The sequence below is a fragment of the Ovis aries genome, chromosome X (genome assembly GCF_016772045.2).
Source record: "Ovis aries strain OAR_USU_Benz2616 breed Rambouillet chromosome X, ARS-UI_Ramb_v3.0, whole genome shotgun sequence".
Taxonomy (NCBI): domain Eukaryota; kingdom Metazoa; phylum Chordata; class Mammalia; order Artiodactyla; family Bovidae; genus Ovis; species Ovis aries.
In genome coordinates, this window is record NC_056080.1 from 31,883,441 (window position 1) to 31,897,818 (window position 14,378).

The 14,378-nt window shown below is 36.0% G+C and overlaps 1 protein-coding gene across 9 annotated transcripts in view; it reads right to left on the reverse strand.

The window, feature by feature from the left end:
• The window catches only part of DMD (dystrophin), a 2,668,835-nt gene that overhangs the window by 1,520,392 nt on the left and 1,134,065 nt on the right, over positions 1–14,378 (reverse strand). For all 9 annotated transcript variants that reach the window (XM_060407875.1, XM_060407877.1, XM_060407874.1 and 6 more), the window contains one exon: positions 3,977–4,152. In XM_060407875.1, coding sequence (XP_060263858.1) covers positions 3,977–4,152 — 176 coding nt within the window. The remainder of the gene's footprint in view (positions 1–3,976; positions 4,153–14,378) is intronic.

Consider the following 14,378-nt stretch of genomic DNA (forward strand, 5'->3'; position numbering starts at 1 on the left):
GTCAGACAGTAAATTCTGTTTTGAAGAAGAAGATGAAAAGTTAATTTTCTGTTACATTTGATAAGCTTCAGAGGATGCTTATTACAGAATTTATTTCTCCAATAGTACATGACCACCATCTCTACCTTCTCTACCAACCATCATCTTCACTATCATCACTACCTCAATTACCACCATCATTTCCACCACTGCCTCTACCTCCACAGCATTAACATAAGCAAGCAAGACCACTAGCTATGGCACTTGTTGAATTCTTACTACCTTACAGGCAACTGTATTAAATGCTTCTTACTTAATCCTCACAGCCAGTGTTTAATAAACTGAGGATATTGAATCTGAGGCACAGATATTAGATAATTTGCTGGAATCATAAGCTAGTAATTAAAACAGGCAGATTTCAAACCTGAGTAATCCTGATTCCAAAGTCCATGATTTTTCCAATATTTCCTACTTCTTCAGGTATGCAGGCAATGAGTTACAACAATAACTATAACACGTGTGCAATGTCTGAGTAATTGCTGCTGCTGCTAAGTCACTTCAGTTGTGTCCGACTCTGTGTGACCCCAGAGAAGGCAGCCCACCAGGCTCCCCTGTCCCTGGGATTCTCCAGGCAAGAACACTGGAGTGGGTTGCCATTTCCTTCTCCAATGCATGAAGGTAGAAAGTGAAAGTGAAGTCTCTCAGTCATGCCCGACTCTTTGCGACCCCATGGACTGCAGCCTACCAGGCTCCTCCATCCATAGGATTTTCCAGGCAAGAGTACTGGAGTGGGGTGCCATCACCTTCTCCAGTCTGAGTAACTAGATGTGGGTAATTGGAGGCAACAAATGTTTGGAACTGATAAAAACTGAAGCACTGCCTAGAGCAGTAGTAGAAGTATCCAGATCGTAGATTTAAAGATAGAAAGTAAAATCTGAGGGAAAGAATCAGATATGAAGCTATGAAATTTGGGAGTCATTCATTGAGAGTCAGACTTGAATCATCGAGAGGGAGTAATTCAGATAAAGAAGTCAGAAGGGCAAAAAGATTTGAACTTATGAGATACTACCATAAGAATTAGGTAAAAGGAAGAAAAGGAAGAAAACAAGTCAGGTAAAGAATAGTACGGGTAGAACAGTAGTGTGTCAGGTAGCTGAAAAAAGATATCTTTTTTTTTTTTAAATCAGCATTCAATAGGTTGTCAACACTACACTCTTTGCAGTTAAACACTAGTAGTTCTCACCTGGGAAAAGAAAGAAATGCTAGCCACCATGATGTTTTCAGTCATGTTTGCGTGACACCTCTGGAACTCTTACAATATTTCAACCAATTCCCATCCTATAAACAATTATCACTTACTCAATTTAACTGTGCCTAAATGTCTGCTCATTTGCTCTCTTTGTTCAGTCTAAAAGGGTCTATCTTGACTCTTACACAGAGTGTCTCTGTTACCCTACTGTCCAAATCAGGACACATATGAGAGTGAAAGTTGGTGCTTTAAATAATTATGCTGGAACAAAAGTTATAATTTGTGATGATTCAGGCAAACAGAGACCTAAGATCACCTTGGTCATTCATCTACCAAAGAAGCATTTAACTGCACAGTCCAGGTTCTGTTGTCAGGTTCCTTCAGCTGAAACCCTGACACAGGCACTCTGAAGCTGTGTGTAATAGGAGTAATAGCCATAACTATTTGGTGGGTATGGCTATTTGGTAGGGTCAGTGGGAAGAATAAATGAGCTATGCAAATAAAGCATTTAATCTAGTGCTGAGTACATAATAAAATCCTCAATAAGTGTCAGTTTTTATTTAAATAATATATCCTTTAGGTTCCTAATTGGACATGTCGTTCAAAGAACTTTAAAAAAAATGGCTGAGAGCATATGATACAAACAGAATTTAGGAGACAAAACATTTCACCACTTAGTCACACTCTCTTGAAAACAAAAATGTGCTCAGAACACATTTTTCCTAACCAAATACAGGAACCAAGAAGACGGTTTTGAAGATAGAGATAAACAGGAATCAACCTGCTCTGTTAATATCCGTATTAGGAGGGTCATGAATACATTAGGAGGGTAAGTTAACTAGGTTTCCATATTGCTCTGCTTAGATATTTGTTGGAAAGCTGTTAGGTTGTTCAAAGGATCCATAAATCCATGTGCCTACCAGGCATTGTCTGTAGACATATATTGAACAAGGCATCAAATTAATAGCCATGCTATTAAGATTAATAAAAGGCAAATTCATTAAGAGCTTTACTGATTTATTTTTGCTGTCATATTCTTTCTCCATCAATGAATGTTAAAATTTCAACCACTATCATGAGCAGAATTCTTGGAAGTTGTCATCCCACATAGAATGCCAATATTCAAAGATCCGAGAACCATCTGATAGGAACAAGGCTGAGTAAAATTTTCCTATAAAGGGGCAGATTGTAAATATTTGGGGATTTGTAGGTCATATACTCTCTGCGGCAACTATCCAACCCTGCCTTTGTGATGTGAAAACAACCAAGGATGATACATAGGAGGATGAGTCCAACGTTGCTTCGATAAAACCTTACTTGTGGACACTGACCTTTGAATTTCTGAAAATTTTCACATGCCATGAAATTCTTTTGGTTATTTTCAACCATTTAAAAATGTAAAAACTGTTCTTAGCTCATGGGCCATACAAAAACCGGCAGTGGGGTGGACTGAGCCTGTAGGTTTTAATTTGTTGAGCTCTGGACAAGAGAATTCACTCAGCCAAGCAGCTCCAGCCAGGGAGAAAAGCCCTTCTGTGTACTGTGGAATTATGAAAGTAGGTTATAAGTCACGGATTAACAGGGAAGTATTGAAAGTTCCAGGGCTTACCTGGTGGCTCAGTGGTAATGAATCTGCCTGCCAATGCAGGAGACAGGGGTTTGATTCCTGGGTTGGGGACCCTGGAGAAGGAAAATGGCAACCCACTCCAGAATTCTTGCTTCAGAAATATCGTGGACACAGCAGCCTGGCGGGCTACAGTCCATGAGGTCGCAAAAGAGTCGGACACAATTTAGCGACTAAATCACAACATTGAAAGTCCCAAATGAAAAAAAAAAAAAAAAGAAAGTCCCAAATGATGTACCTTAAAACTTCTCCAGGTGTTTCTTCCTTTGCCTAAAACATCTGACACTATTTTTACGTACATGTTATTCTCATGTTTCCCTACCCTTGTATACACAAATTCTAATGTCAAGTGTTCCATGCATCCCCCAATATAATGCTGCTTAGAAATGTACGGCAGATTTTAATGTTCTTTCTTAATCTTAGAATTATAATAATTGGCATGAAAAGGAAATTGTACCATTTTTCTGATTTTCATGCTAGCTTTTGCATTTATGACATTTTATTCCCATTTTAATATATCTACCAATTTACATAATACCTTACTTATCTACAATGTCTAGTTGAGAATATCCACAAAAAGATCAGTTAAGAATTCTAACACCTTCAAGATAAGACTTTATAAATATCAAAGAACAGGAAATCTGTTCTGTAATTACTCCTGATTTAGGACGCGCAGATTGAGACATTATGTTCTCGTAAACTAACAGAATGGATCGCGTCTATTATAGGTGTAGTTTTTCCTCATGAAAATGTCCTTTCCATTACTTGGAAAAGGCATTTAATGCAAAAGTAGCACTGAATAAGCAGGCTCTTGATTAGGAAAAAAGGAAACTTTCAGGATAAACTGTATCCATGGCAGTTCATCACTTGCAGTTTCCTCTTTCAATCTAGAAAAAAACCTCACATTTCCATTAAGCATTCAGTTTCTGGTGGGCCAGGGATTGCTTGAAGAAATTTTACAACTTACTTCATAATTTTCCACACTAACTTAACTGACATTATAGACACCAGAGCCTTCTGGGAAAACTAAGTAAAAACACTGCCATCAAAATAGCTGTAAATGAGTTGTCCTTCTTAACAATTACCCTTGCTTGAGGATAAAGCCATGAGCAAGAGCTTCTCACCTTTTCTTAATTTCCGAATCCACAATAATCTGCCTCTTCTTTTGGGGAGGTGGTGGGGGGAGTTCCTCTTGGGCATGCTTTACCAGGATTTGCTCCCTCGTGGTCACCATAGTTACCGTTTCCATTACAGTTGTCTGTGTTAGTGATGGCTGAGTGGTGGTGACAGCCTGTGAAATCTGCAAGAAGTATTGAAACAGAGGTCACACATTGCTTGAAAGACTTCAGTAAAGACTGCTCGGAGCGGGGAAAGAAAATAATGAGAAACTGTTCCTGCTTGTTGGTAAATTGACCTTCAGATCAAAATAGCACCATATTGAACCCAAATCAAATTGTTTTATCTGACTCAAGTTATGTTGACTGAAATCATAAAGGCAAGTAATCTCAAAACCAGGAGTAAACTTAGTGCCTCTTCAATTTATTGGTCCAGCTATGGGAAATAAAGGGGGCAAAGGAGGAAAATTTAGGGTGTCATTCTGACATTTAATTAGACATGCTGTTTAAAGTGTTCACGATGCTAACATAAATTTTGCTAAAGTATTCCGGGACCAACTTCACTCCTGGCTCACTCTACATGTTTATTAAACAGTTCATTGAATGCATCTTTGGTTTTCATATATATGATTATTTATAGTCTGTAAATTTTGACACAAAATTCTTTGAACTGTGTAACAAATTACTTTTTAATCAAGCAAGTGATCTGTCTTTAAATTACAGTAAATGGTTAATATCAAGTTGTGATCAGTCTAGAAATACATTTAAGCTGAATGTTCTTCAAATGCTAAAAAGCATACTGCTCTTGATTTAAATTAGTGATTGAGTTAAAACATTTGAGTATCCAAAATTAGCATTCGAGTGTTCTCAGTTTAGAATCATACTTTGTGTTCAGACCTTAAAAAGTTGTTGTTGTTGTTGTTTTCTTTTTTTAAAGATATAGGTCAAAACTCTTTGGAATAATATGTTTTGTGAGCCATCATGAGAGGTCAACCCTGCACTACGCAGTCATTATCAGACTGATAAATCACAAACAGTGAGACACTCTCCTGCCTTAACCACCAATGCTGCCTGACAGTCCTCAGTTATGAGGAGCAAAAAGTTATTTCTTGTGATATTAATCATTACACTTCTAGTAATCAAAAATTTTCTGAAGATCTATATCCAAGGAGACCAAAACAGGTCTGCTATGAACTGCTATGGCTCCACTCACAGGTAGTTGACAAGCATTTGGTTGGGGCCAAGATTAGTTTGACTGATTTTCCTGAATTTGTCAAGAGATAAGGACAAGGTTTGGAGGAACTTCCCTGCCTTACACATGATGACCAATTCCCTCAATGGGAGGCAATCAGGAAAGCCTCATAATCTTATTTTAGCTTCCACATAGGAATTGGCATGTGGTAATGAAATCTTTTTTTCATGATATCTTATGCAAAAATGCTTTTGACAAATGCACTTTAAAAGTGCTACCCTTTGTGCAAGCCATATCTTTACAAACGCCAAGGCCTTAGGGACTACCATTTTGATAGTCTAAATAGATTTTAAAAAAAAAGACATTAAGAGATATCATGTTTCTACATGTGTCAAGCACAGATTTTATCTTCTCTAAGATCTCCATAGATACATTATTTAGAATCAATCACTGAGCTTCAAATGATAATTATATAGTCCACTGACGAGTTATCTCAAAATGAAAGCAGAGAGTAGCATGGTTTTTTTTTAAATGCTTGAAATAGAACCTCAAGCCTAACTGAACTCAACACAAAATGACAATTGCGTGATCAAATTAATTTTACCTTTGACCAAAAAGAATACAAAATTTGGGGCGGGGGGGGAGGAGGGAGCATGGTTTGGGGACGTTTTCTGGCCGAGCCATGTGACTCACAGGCTCTCAGCTCCTGGACTAGCGATTGAACCCTGCCCCCTGCAGTGAAACCACAGAGTCCTAACGTCTGGACCACCAAGGAAGTCCTGAACACAGAGTTTTTAAGTTGGATTTAAAGAGGATTTAATTTTTTCAAAGTAATATTTTTTAACTATGGGCATATTGTTTTGATATACAATGATGGCTTGAAGAAAATATTGTTCTGATGGCAAATTTCTACCTTTATATGTGCAGACACCAAAGTGCAGAGATTCCAAAAATACAAAACTTTTTTTTTTGTAGTTATATCCAATGTTATGAAATATGTGTGTTGAGTATTTGGCTGTGAAATTAGTTTCTAAAATGTTATAATATCCTCTCATTGATACTTATTATGAAATTCATTGAAGTGCCCATGGAGGGTAAAGAATAACAGCAACATCATCTATTATGAAAAGACGTTTAAGAACACAGCAAAGCTTATAAGAAAGAAAAAAAACAATAATTTTTCATCAAATAATAGCAGACTTGTGTAATTGTTCTATATTATAATTATCACTGTACTGCATCATTTATTTCTTTAGTGATGATGATATAAGAAAACATCTGTGCACTGACCCTACAAATATAGGATAAAATTCATGATATATAACAGACTCATAATTACTTTCAAAACCTACACCAGAATAACAAACAATGTTAAGTACTAAATTTCCCCATGGCTTTAGCTATTGACTGTGAACACTTAATTATCTGTTAGAATCATTAAAAATATAGGCAGGAAGGGATTATGGAGGTCACTGAGTATAACCTCCTCTTTATTACAGGATTCACTACTTCCAGAAGCAGACAAGTCCTTCCTGAGTATGGCAGCAAATTTTCCCATTGGCAAAGACCTTTTACACCTAGTGGAAGCCTGCATTATTTTGACTTCATTTTCTTTGGGAATTCCCCTGAGGTCCAGTTGTTAGCACTCTGTGCTTCTGCTACAGGAGGCACGGGTTCGATCCCTGGTTGGGTGCAGCCTAAAAAGTCAATGAATAGCAATACAATAATAAAATCTATCTTGAACCCTGAACCACAGAGTAAGGTAAATATTGTTTCTACCTGACAATCTTAAAGGTTTGAGGCTTGATAACCATGACTCTGATAAATCTTATTTACAAGCTCTATAATACCAGACACTTGCTAGAACTAGATTTAATCTGACTGGTGCTCCAAAACATAGATTTTTCTGGCTTTGGACATAATATTCCATTAAAGCAATCTAAAATTGCAGAAGTTATTCAGCAGCTGAATCACAATGTTTATAGTAGTATCATATCAGATACATAAGTATATAAAGGACATCCAGGAAATGAATACAATGGAATCTCTATTTTTAGATATCTCACAGTATAGTAGTGAAGGTGACAACCACACCAATAACTATGAAATAAGGTGAGTTCCATATGAAAAATACAGGTATGCAAAATAATTGCAAGCAAATCTTCATGAAAACCACATACGTTTGTTTTTAAATAGTATCCCCTTGAAATATCAGTTAACTAGCTACTAAAAATGGAAAAGAATTAGTTTAGAATTATCTGTCTTTAGGTTTGGAAGCTAGTTCCTTTTACAATGATTAAAGTGGAGGTCCTTAAGTCAGGCTCCACAATTTTCAAACACCAGATTCACAGTTCACATCCTGTAACATTCGAGGCAGGCTGATTATACTTTCAGAGCTTTGATTTGTTTTCTTATTCATATGTAAAATATGAATAGGAATATATTTCTCACAAGAATATTGTAAACAAGACCTGCATCACGGGTGTACAACTCATGCAGTCACCCAGGTCCTCTCACTCAAAAGGATTTCACACTTGGTTTCATGCTCTGCCGTCACTCTCTTGACATTCTTAACAATTTTGGGAAAGAACCCCTGTATATTCATTCTGCACTGAACCTCGCCAAACACATAGCCCATCCTGGTCACAAGAATTCAACTATGTAATGTCTGAACCCAGTAAGTACTCTCTGGATACACATTAGTAATAACCACTGAAAAGTTCAGAGAAAATTCTGGAATATTTCTATACTGACCCTTATTCATGAAGAGATATATGTTAATTTCCAAATTTTACATTTTTCCCATCGTGAGAAAAATTAGAAGAGCACATGCCCAGTATCTTGATCATTCTAGGGTGTATATCTTTTTTCAATAAGGTTGTATAATTTGAGTAGGTCTGGAAAATCCATACTATTTTCAAACAATGAAAATCTTTCTTTACATTTTCTCTTCCATTTGTTTAAAAATGCACATTGTGAAAAGGAACTATATGTACATTCAAGCATATTTCAATAATATAAAAGAGCATGTGATGAAAGGAAATATTTATTTTCCATCACTATGGCCAGCTTCTTATGGGGAACTAGTTGTACTTACCACCTGTTCTTACATTTTAAATTAACTTTGTGCTGTTATCATTCTTTCAGTTTGGCTTGTATTCCTAATTGCACCTTTTAATTGTCCATTTAATTATTTAAATAGTCTTGACTGTGTAAGTTCTTCGAGGTTAGAGACTTCTACTGGCATTGTGAGATACTATTTAAACATTTTTCAAAAACTTACTAAAAGAGATTTAACGTACAAAAAATCAGTTACCTCATTTATTATCATTTTTATTAGTATTAAAATACTTGTAATAAAAGCTACAAGTTACAGAGCTCTCTGCATGTTTCAGGCATTAAGCTAGGTGTTTACTTAAGCAGTAAAGGCTTAATAGTGGTAGCTGTCATACCTCACAAGGCCCTAAGAACAAGTACTAAGGTTATTTCCATTTTATAGATTAGAAGTAAAAATTTCAGACAGATTCAACTTGTAAGCAGCACAGCGGAACTATAAACCCTAGTCCGATTGTTCCTTAATCCAACTCTTAGTAGCTGTGATCACTTGCTGCCACACCTGTTCAAATGTCTGAATGGTGACTTTAAGAGGTGTAATTGGGTATGTTGTTTGTGTACACACACATATATATACAAAGTTAGAAGAAGACAGAAGGTATACACAATGGCATATGACAATCTTAAAGCCCTTTAGTTCCTGATAAATGATAAGAATAATAATAAAATCTGTGCAAAACCAATCAAATGAAAAAATATCTGATTTTTAAAAAATGGTACAAGCAGGTTGACAAGCATGGATTGAAGTTTCTGGTTGTGTTGTTTATACGTACCCAACTTTAGAGTGATGACTGACCTTTAATGGGTATGGGGAGACTGCAGTTCTACAGCAACAGCTTTAGCTGATAATTGGTAGCCAGGCTTAAAATGATCTCTACAGGCATGGTAGCACAAGGCATACCTACCTGGTGATGTAAGGATTCCAGTTCTAAGCACAGAAAGGATTTATAGGTTGAACTTCATGAGGAAACTGGGGTAAAAGGTCAGGTGCTCACAAAGGAAGCTGGGTTATTAATCAAAAGACTATAAAATGCTCTATCGCATGAACAAGTGCAGAGGAATTACCAAGGCTAGGTGTAGCACAAAGGAGTGCTCAAGTTCATGAGAGTGGCTTGGTAACTAAATTGTAGTTAACAGCTACTTTCCTACTTTGATACTGATATTAAGGCAGGATAGCTTCTTGAAGATACTGACATTAGAATCTTGGGCACGATAAGAGTCAATACTGAAGAGATACCATAAAAGAAGTCGTTCTCCCATTTAAGAAAACATTATCTAATAATTAAGGTTTATTCTGTAAAACTCTGCTGCTGCTAAGTCACTTCAGTCGTGTCCAACTCTGTGTGACCCCACAGACAGCAGCCCACCAGGCTCCCCCATCCCTGGGATTCTCCAGGCAAGAACACTGGAGTGGGTTGCCATTTCCTTCTCCAATGCATGAAAGTGAAAAGTGAAAGTGAAGTTGCTCAATCGAGTCCGACTCTTAGTGACCCCATGGACTGCAGCCCACCAGGCTCCTCCGTCCATAGAACTCTCTAGGCAAGAGTTCTGGAGTGGGGTGCCATTTAATTTTATGTATTTTGTCCCTCACTTCAAATTCTCTTTCATACAAATTGCTAGAAAGAAGAGATATCTGTTGGCTTCATGATATGTATTAAACACAGAACTTGAGCAACTGTGTGAATTAACTACATTTTGCAAAAGTTCAAGAAGCAATGAGATTTACTTTTTCTGATCCACTTGACCTTCTTCTGTACACCATCAGACATAAAGCAATGGGACACCTTCTTTAACTAGGGATGCAGATTATTAAGCATACAGAAAAAAGAAAAAAAAACCCTTATATATTTCTTGATGCGTTATTTATTGTCAGCAGACAACAGATTTATCATATAGAGGCTGAGTATTTTATCTTCATGGTATTTTAATTACATATTCATGATGAGTAACTATTTCAGAATTCAGCCTTCTTTGAATAGGAAGAAAATTTTATTTTTATTATCATCTTCCAGCTGACTCCTGAGATTTATATAGTAGAGATACTTGGAATCTCTTTGCTAATTACTCCAGAGTTTTATATAAAATTTCAAGCAAAGAGAAATGCATCATAAACATTTAAAACTGGAAGGGCACTACAGAGATCTTCGTAGGCCAATTTTTTCATTTTATAAGTAAGAAATGAGCAGTTCCAACAGTTAATTCAACTCTAGTCTCTTAAATTTGCAGTGCCTACAACATTTTATGTTGTAGTGGATAAATGAATTTACAACATAAAACCAATTGCACTGAAATACACAAGGCCCATTGTCAAACCTCTACTTTAGCTGAAGGGAGCAAAAGAATACAGCTATTTTCCAAAGTTATTTGAGTTGTAACTTGGAAATTTTCTAATCAAACCTTTAACCTAAGCAATTAACCAAAAGATGCTCTAAAATTCAAGATGGTTAGACCATGAATTAAGCAAGATAAAATACCTAAAAGAAGTGAGGAAATTTTACTTTAATTCTAGGTTTTATAAAGCCATTAAAATTGTTTTTTAATTGGCAGCAGACTGATTAGACTTGGAGAGCTTTCAGGAACCACTGAAAAGGGTTGTCAATTGAAAGGCCTTAGAGTATTTTTAATTAAAATCATTGGCAAAAGGATGAGAGGCAAACCAATCGTAACTACATTTTATGTATCAAGAGGTCTACAAAATAATGCTTTGAGAACAGGTATAGTCAGAATGTGCATGTAAAATATTTTATAGAGAGTAAAACCAGGGATCTCTAAAAAATAAGCATGAACTCAGAAAAGAAAGGCAAATACAGAAATTTTCATCTTAATGCTTTTGCATCTATTTGCATTTCTGGTATTATAAAAAATACTAGCTTATTATCTTCAACCATGTTTTACATTACTCACATGTCTGGCAGGAGTTTGAAAACTCTCTACAGGATATAAATAATGTAGAACAGACATATTCATACATAATAACCACTTTCTCTATTTGGGGATGTGTGAGGACAGAAACAGACTTACAAAGCATAATATGAATGCTCATGTTCAAGAGGAGGAGAATTCTGAGTATATTAATTTTATTTTTAGATTTTTGTGCTTATAGTTCAGAACATCGCAAAAATGCTCATTAGAAATATAGCAAAATATTGATGAAATGGGAATAACATCTATGAACTTATATGAGTCATAGAATGTTGCCTACTTCTGGCAAAGAAGATAATTTTCTCTATTTAAAAATCACAAGACTACAGACTTTGGGACTTATCTAGATAGATACCTTCTTACATCTAAATACCTGCTGCCAAGTCTAACATTAATTACCATAATAAATTATAGAGCAAATGAATAATATCCTCTTTCCATAGTATACTATGATTTCAGTTCAATGGGGGAAAATAATATTTCAAATCATTGAAATTATATTTAAGTTTAAAATATTAATTATAATGAATTTCTAATTATCTTATCCCCTAGTTACAATCAAAATATAAATATGTTCATCAGGGGCACGATATTTAGAAAAAAAAAAGCAGCTGAGTAAATGTCAACAAGCAAGCACATTTACAAAAATATAGAGGACACATAGGGCCATTTAAGTATTTAAATAAGTCAATCCAGGGTATATTTCATTTGTTCTCTTTTCTCATTTTAAGGAACCACATGGCAAGGGTTATTATTCTTTTTAACTTTTGGAAACAAAAAGTATTTCTATTTTCTTAGACCACCTTCTTATCAACTTCAGCATCTTTAGCTTGTGTTCAGGTGTTATTCAACACAAAGCTGATTTTGAAATGCAAGAGAGAAGCCCTCAGAGTTGCTTTTTTTTTTCCCTTTTCAAGTTTTGATCTCTTGCCACGCTACTGTTTCATAAGGTCAAAATCCCTCAAAGCCTTGACCTGAATAGCAGTCAAAATTTCAGGCACACGATGCTCTTTATATGAGCATAAACAGATGCCCTGTCATCTCAGTCACAATGCCTATATCCTACTGGATTTTACTATTACCAGAACTATGCTCATTCTTTACAACAATCATTTAAAAGAATTTTTAAAAGACTGAGCATACTGTGTCATTAATGGGACTATATTTCTCCGACAAACATGCTGGAATGTATGCATACAAGTGAGTTCTGTTCTTTAAAGTCAAAACCATGCTCTCAACGTTCTTGGAATTCTTATGCCATTTTGATCAAATTCAATATGATAAGTAAGAAAAATCAATTTTTGTTTTTAGTTATGAGATATTATTTCTTGTCTCAGTCTATCTCCTTTTAATTCCTATTTCCCTGGGTAGCTTCCTTCTTATCCTGTTAAGAGTCCCAAGCCCCTAGCAATGATTTGGATGGGTCTATGATGGTACATTTTGGGGAAAAACTGAAGAGTGAAAACTGAGACATGAGCTTAAGAAAGGCTCAAGTTTAGCGACTGAGGAAGCAAATTGCTATACAATGTTGTTTATTTGCTTCTGGTCTGGTATAGGAGTGTAAAATGGTTTAAAAAGAAACTGTTTAAAAAAAAATCATAGTAGACTTGGGATTTTCATGGTAGTGCAGTGGTTAGGACTTCGCCTTCCAATGCAGGGGGGAGGGTTTGCTCCCTGGTTAGAAAACTAAGATCCCACATGCCTCATGGACAAAAAAGTAGGACATAGACAGCAGAAGCAATATTGTAACATTCAGTACAGACTTCCAAAATGGTCTACATAAAAACATCTTTAAAAAAATCACAGTGAACTATAACAAGCCGTCCAGACTCACTAAACAGTATGCCTTGCATATCAAGAGAATCTTTTTTTCCCTCAAAATGCTTTCATGTCTATGGCTTCATTTTATTCTCATCAAATCCCAGGGAGCAAGTGGAACAGATTTATATTATATGTTGGACGTCAATTTATAGAGAATTAAACAAATCAAAGCTAGTACTTTTTTATCACAGATTTTGAAAAATTCAAAAATAGGAGGTTAAGTTGCCCAAGGTCAAAGTCTCATAACTTTTAAGCCATTAAAAAATAAGGCTTCTAAGTTTTTTTTAAAATTAACCAACTTAAATAATTAAACCAGTAAGATTTTGATGAGATGCACATATCATTCTACGGAATGAGTATATTTAAATATTACACTGCCAGAAAGGTCTCTCTTCTTCCCATTTCAGGCAGTACTGAGGAACACCAGAATGTAGGGACTGGCACATATGTCATTGTCTTACCAATTCAATGTTTTCAAAAAATATGTTTGGCAGACTTTATCAAAGGCTGCATGTAGATTACAAGCCTACTGAATGAGATTTTCTGAGCACGGAATCTAGAACCATGCATTTGAGTCAGTTTCCCAGGTAACTATCAGGCAGACTCAAGTTTGGAAAACCACTGCCAATAGTGCAAATGAACCAGAGTGCAACCTGTTGTTAACAGTTACACTTCCATGAATATATCCCTTTAAAGAGACACATTTCAAAATATCTTTCTTTTTCAAATAATGCCAGTCTTTCTTAATATGGTAACTGATCATTTTACAGCACCAATAACCTATGGAGCTGATGGGCATATATTTGAATGATATCACTGCTGGTTTAAAAAGTTAACACTTTCTAATGTATGACATATTTGTTACATAAATGTCAATGGTCATGCAACGTAGCCAAGGCCAGATTATATATAATAAGAAGAATCGTGATCTGGTGGTAAAATCACTAGTATATACACTGCTGCTGCTGCTGCTGCTGCTGCTGCTGCTAAGTCGCCCTTCAGTCGTGTCAGACTCTGTGCGACCCCATAGACGGCAGCCCACCAGGCTCCCCCATCCCTGGGATTCTCCAGGCAAGAACACTGGAGTGGGTTGCCATTTCCTTCTTCAATGCATGAAAGTGAAAAGTGAAAGTGAAGTCACTCAGTCAAGTCCGACTCTTTGCGACCCCATGGACTGCAGCCTACCAGGCTCCTCCGTCCATTGGATTTCCAGGCAAGAGTACTGGAGTGGGTTGCCATTGTCTTTGCCAGTATATCCACTAACAGCCCCAAATACAGTCAATGAAACTTTAATTATTGCCCAATGACTTTATGAGAAATGACTGAAATTGATATTTCTTCAAGTTATAAATTTTAAATATC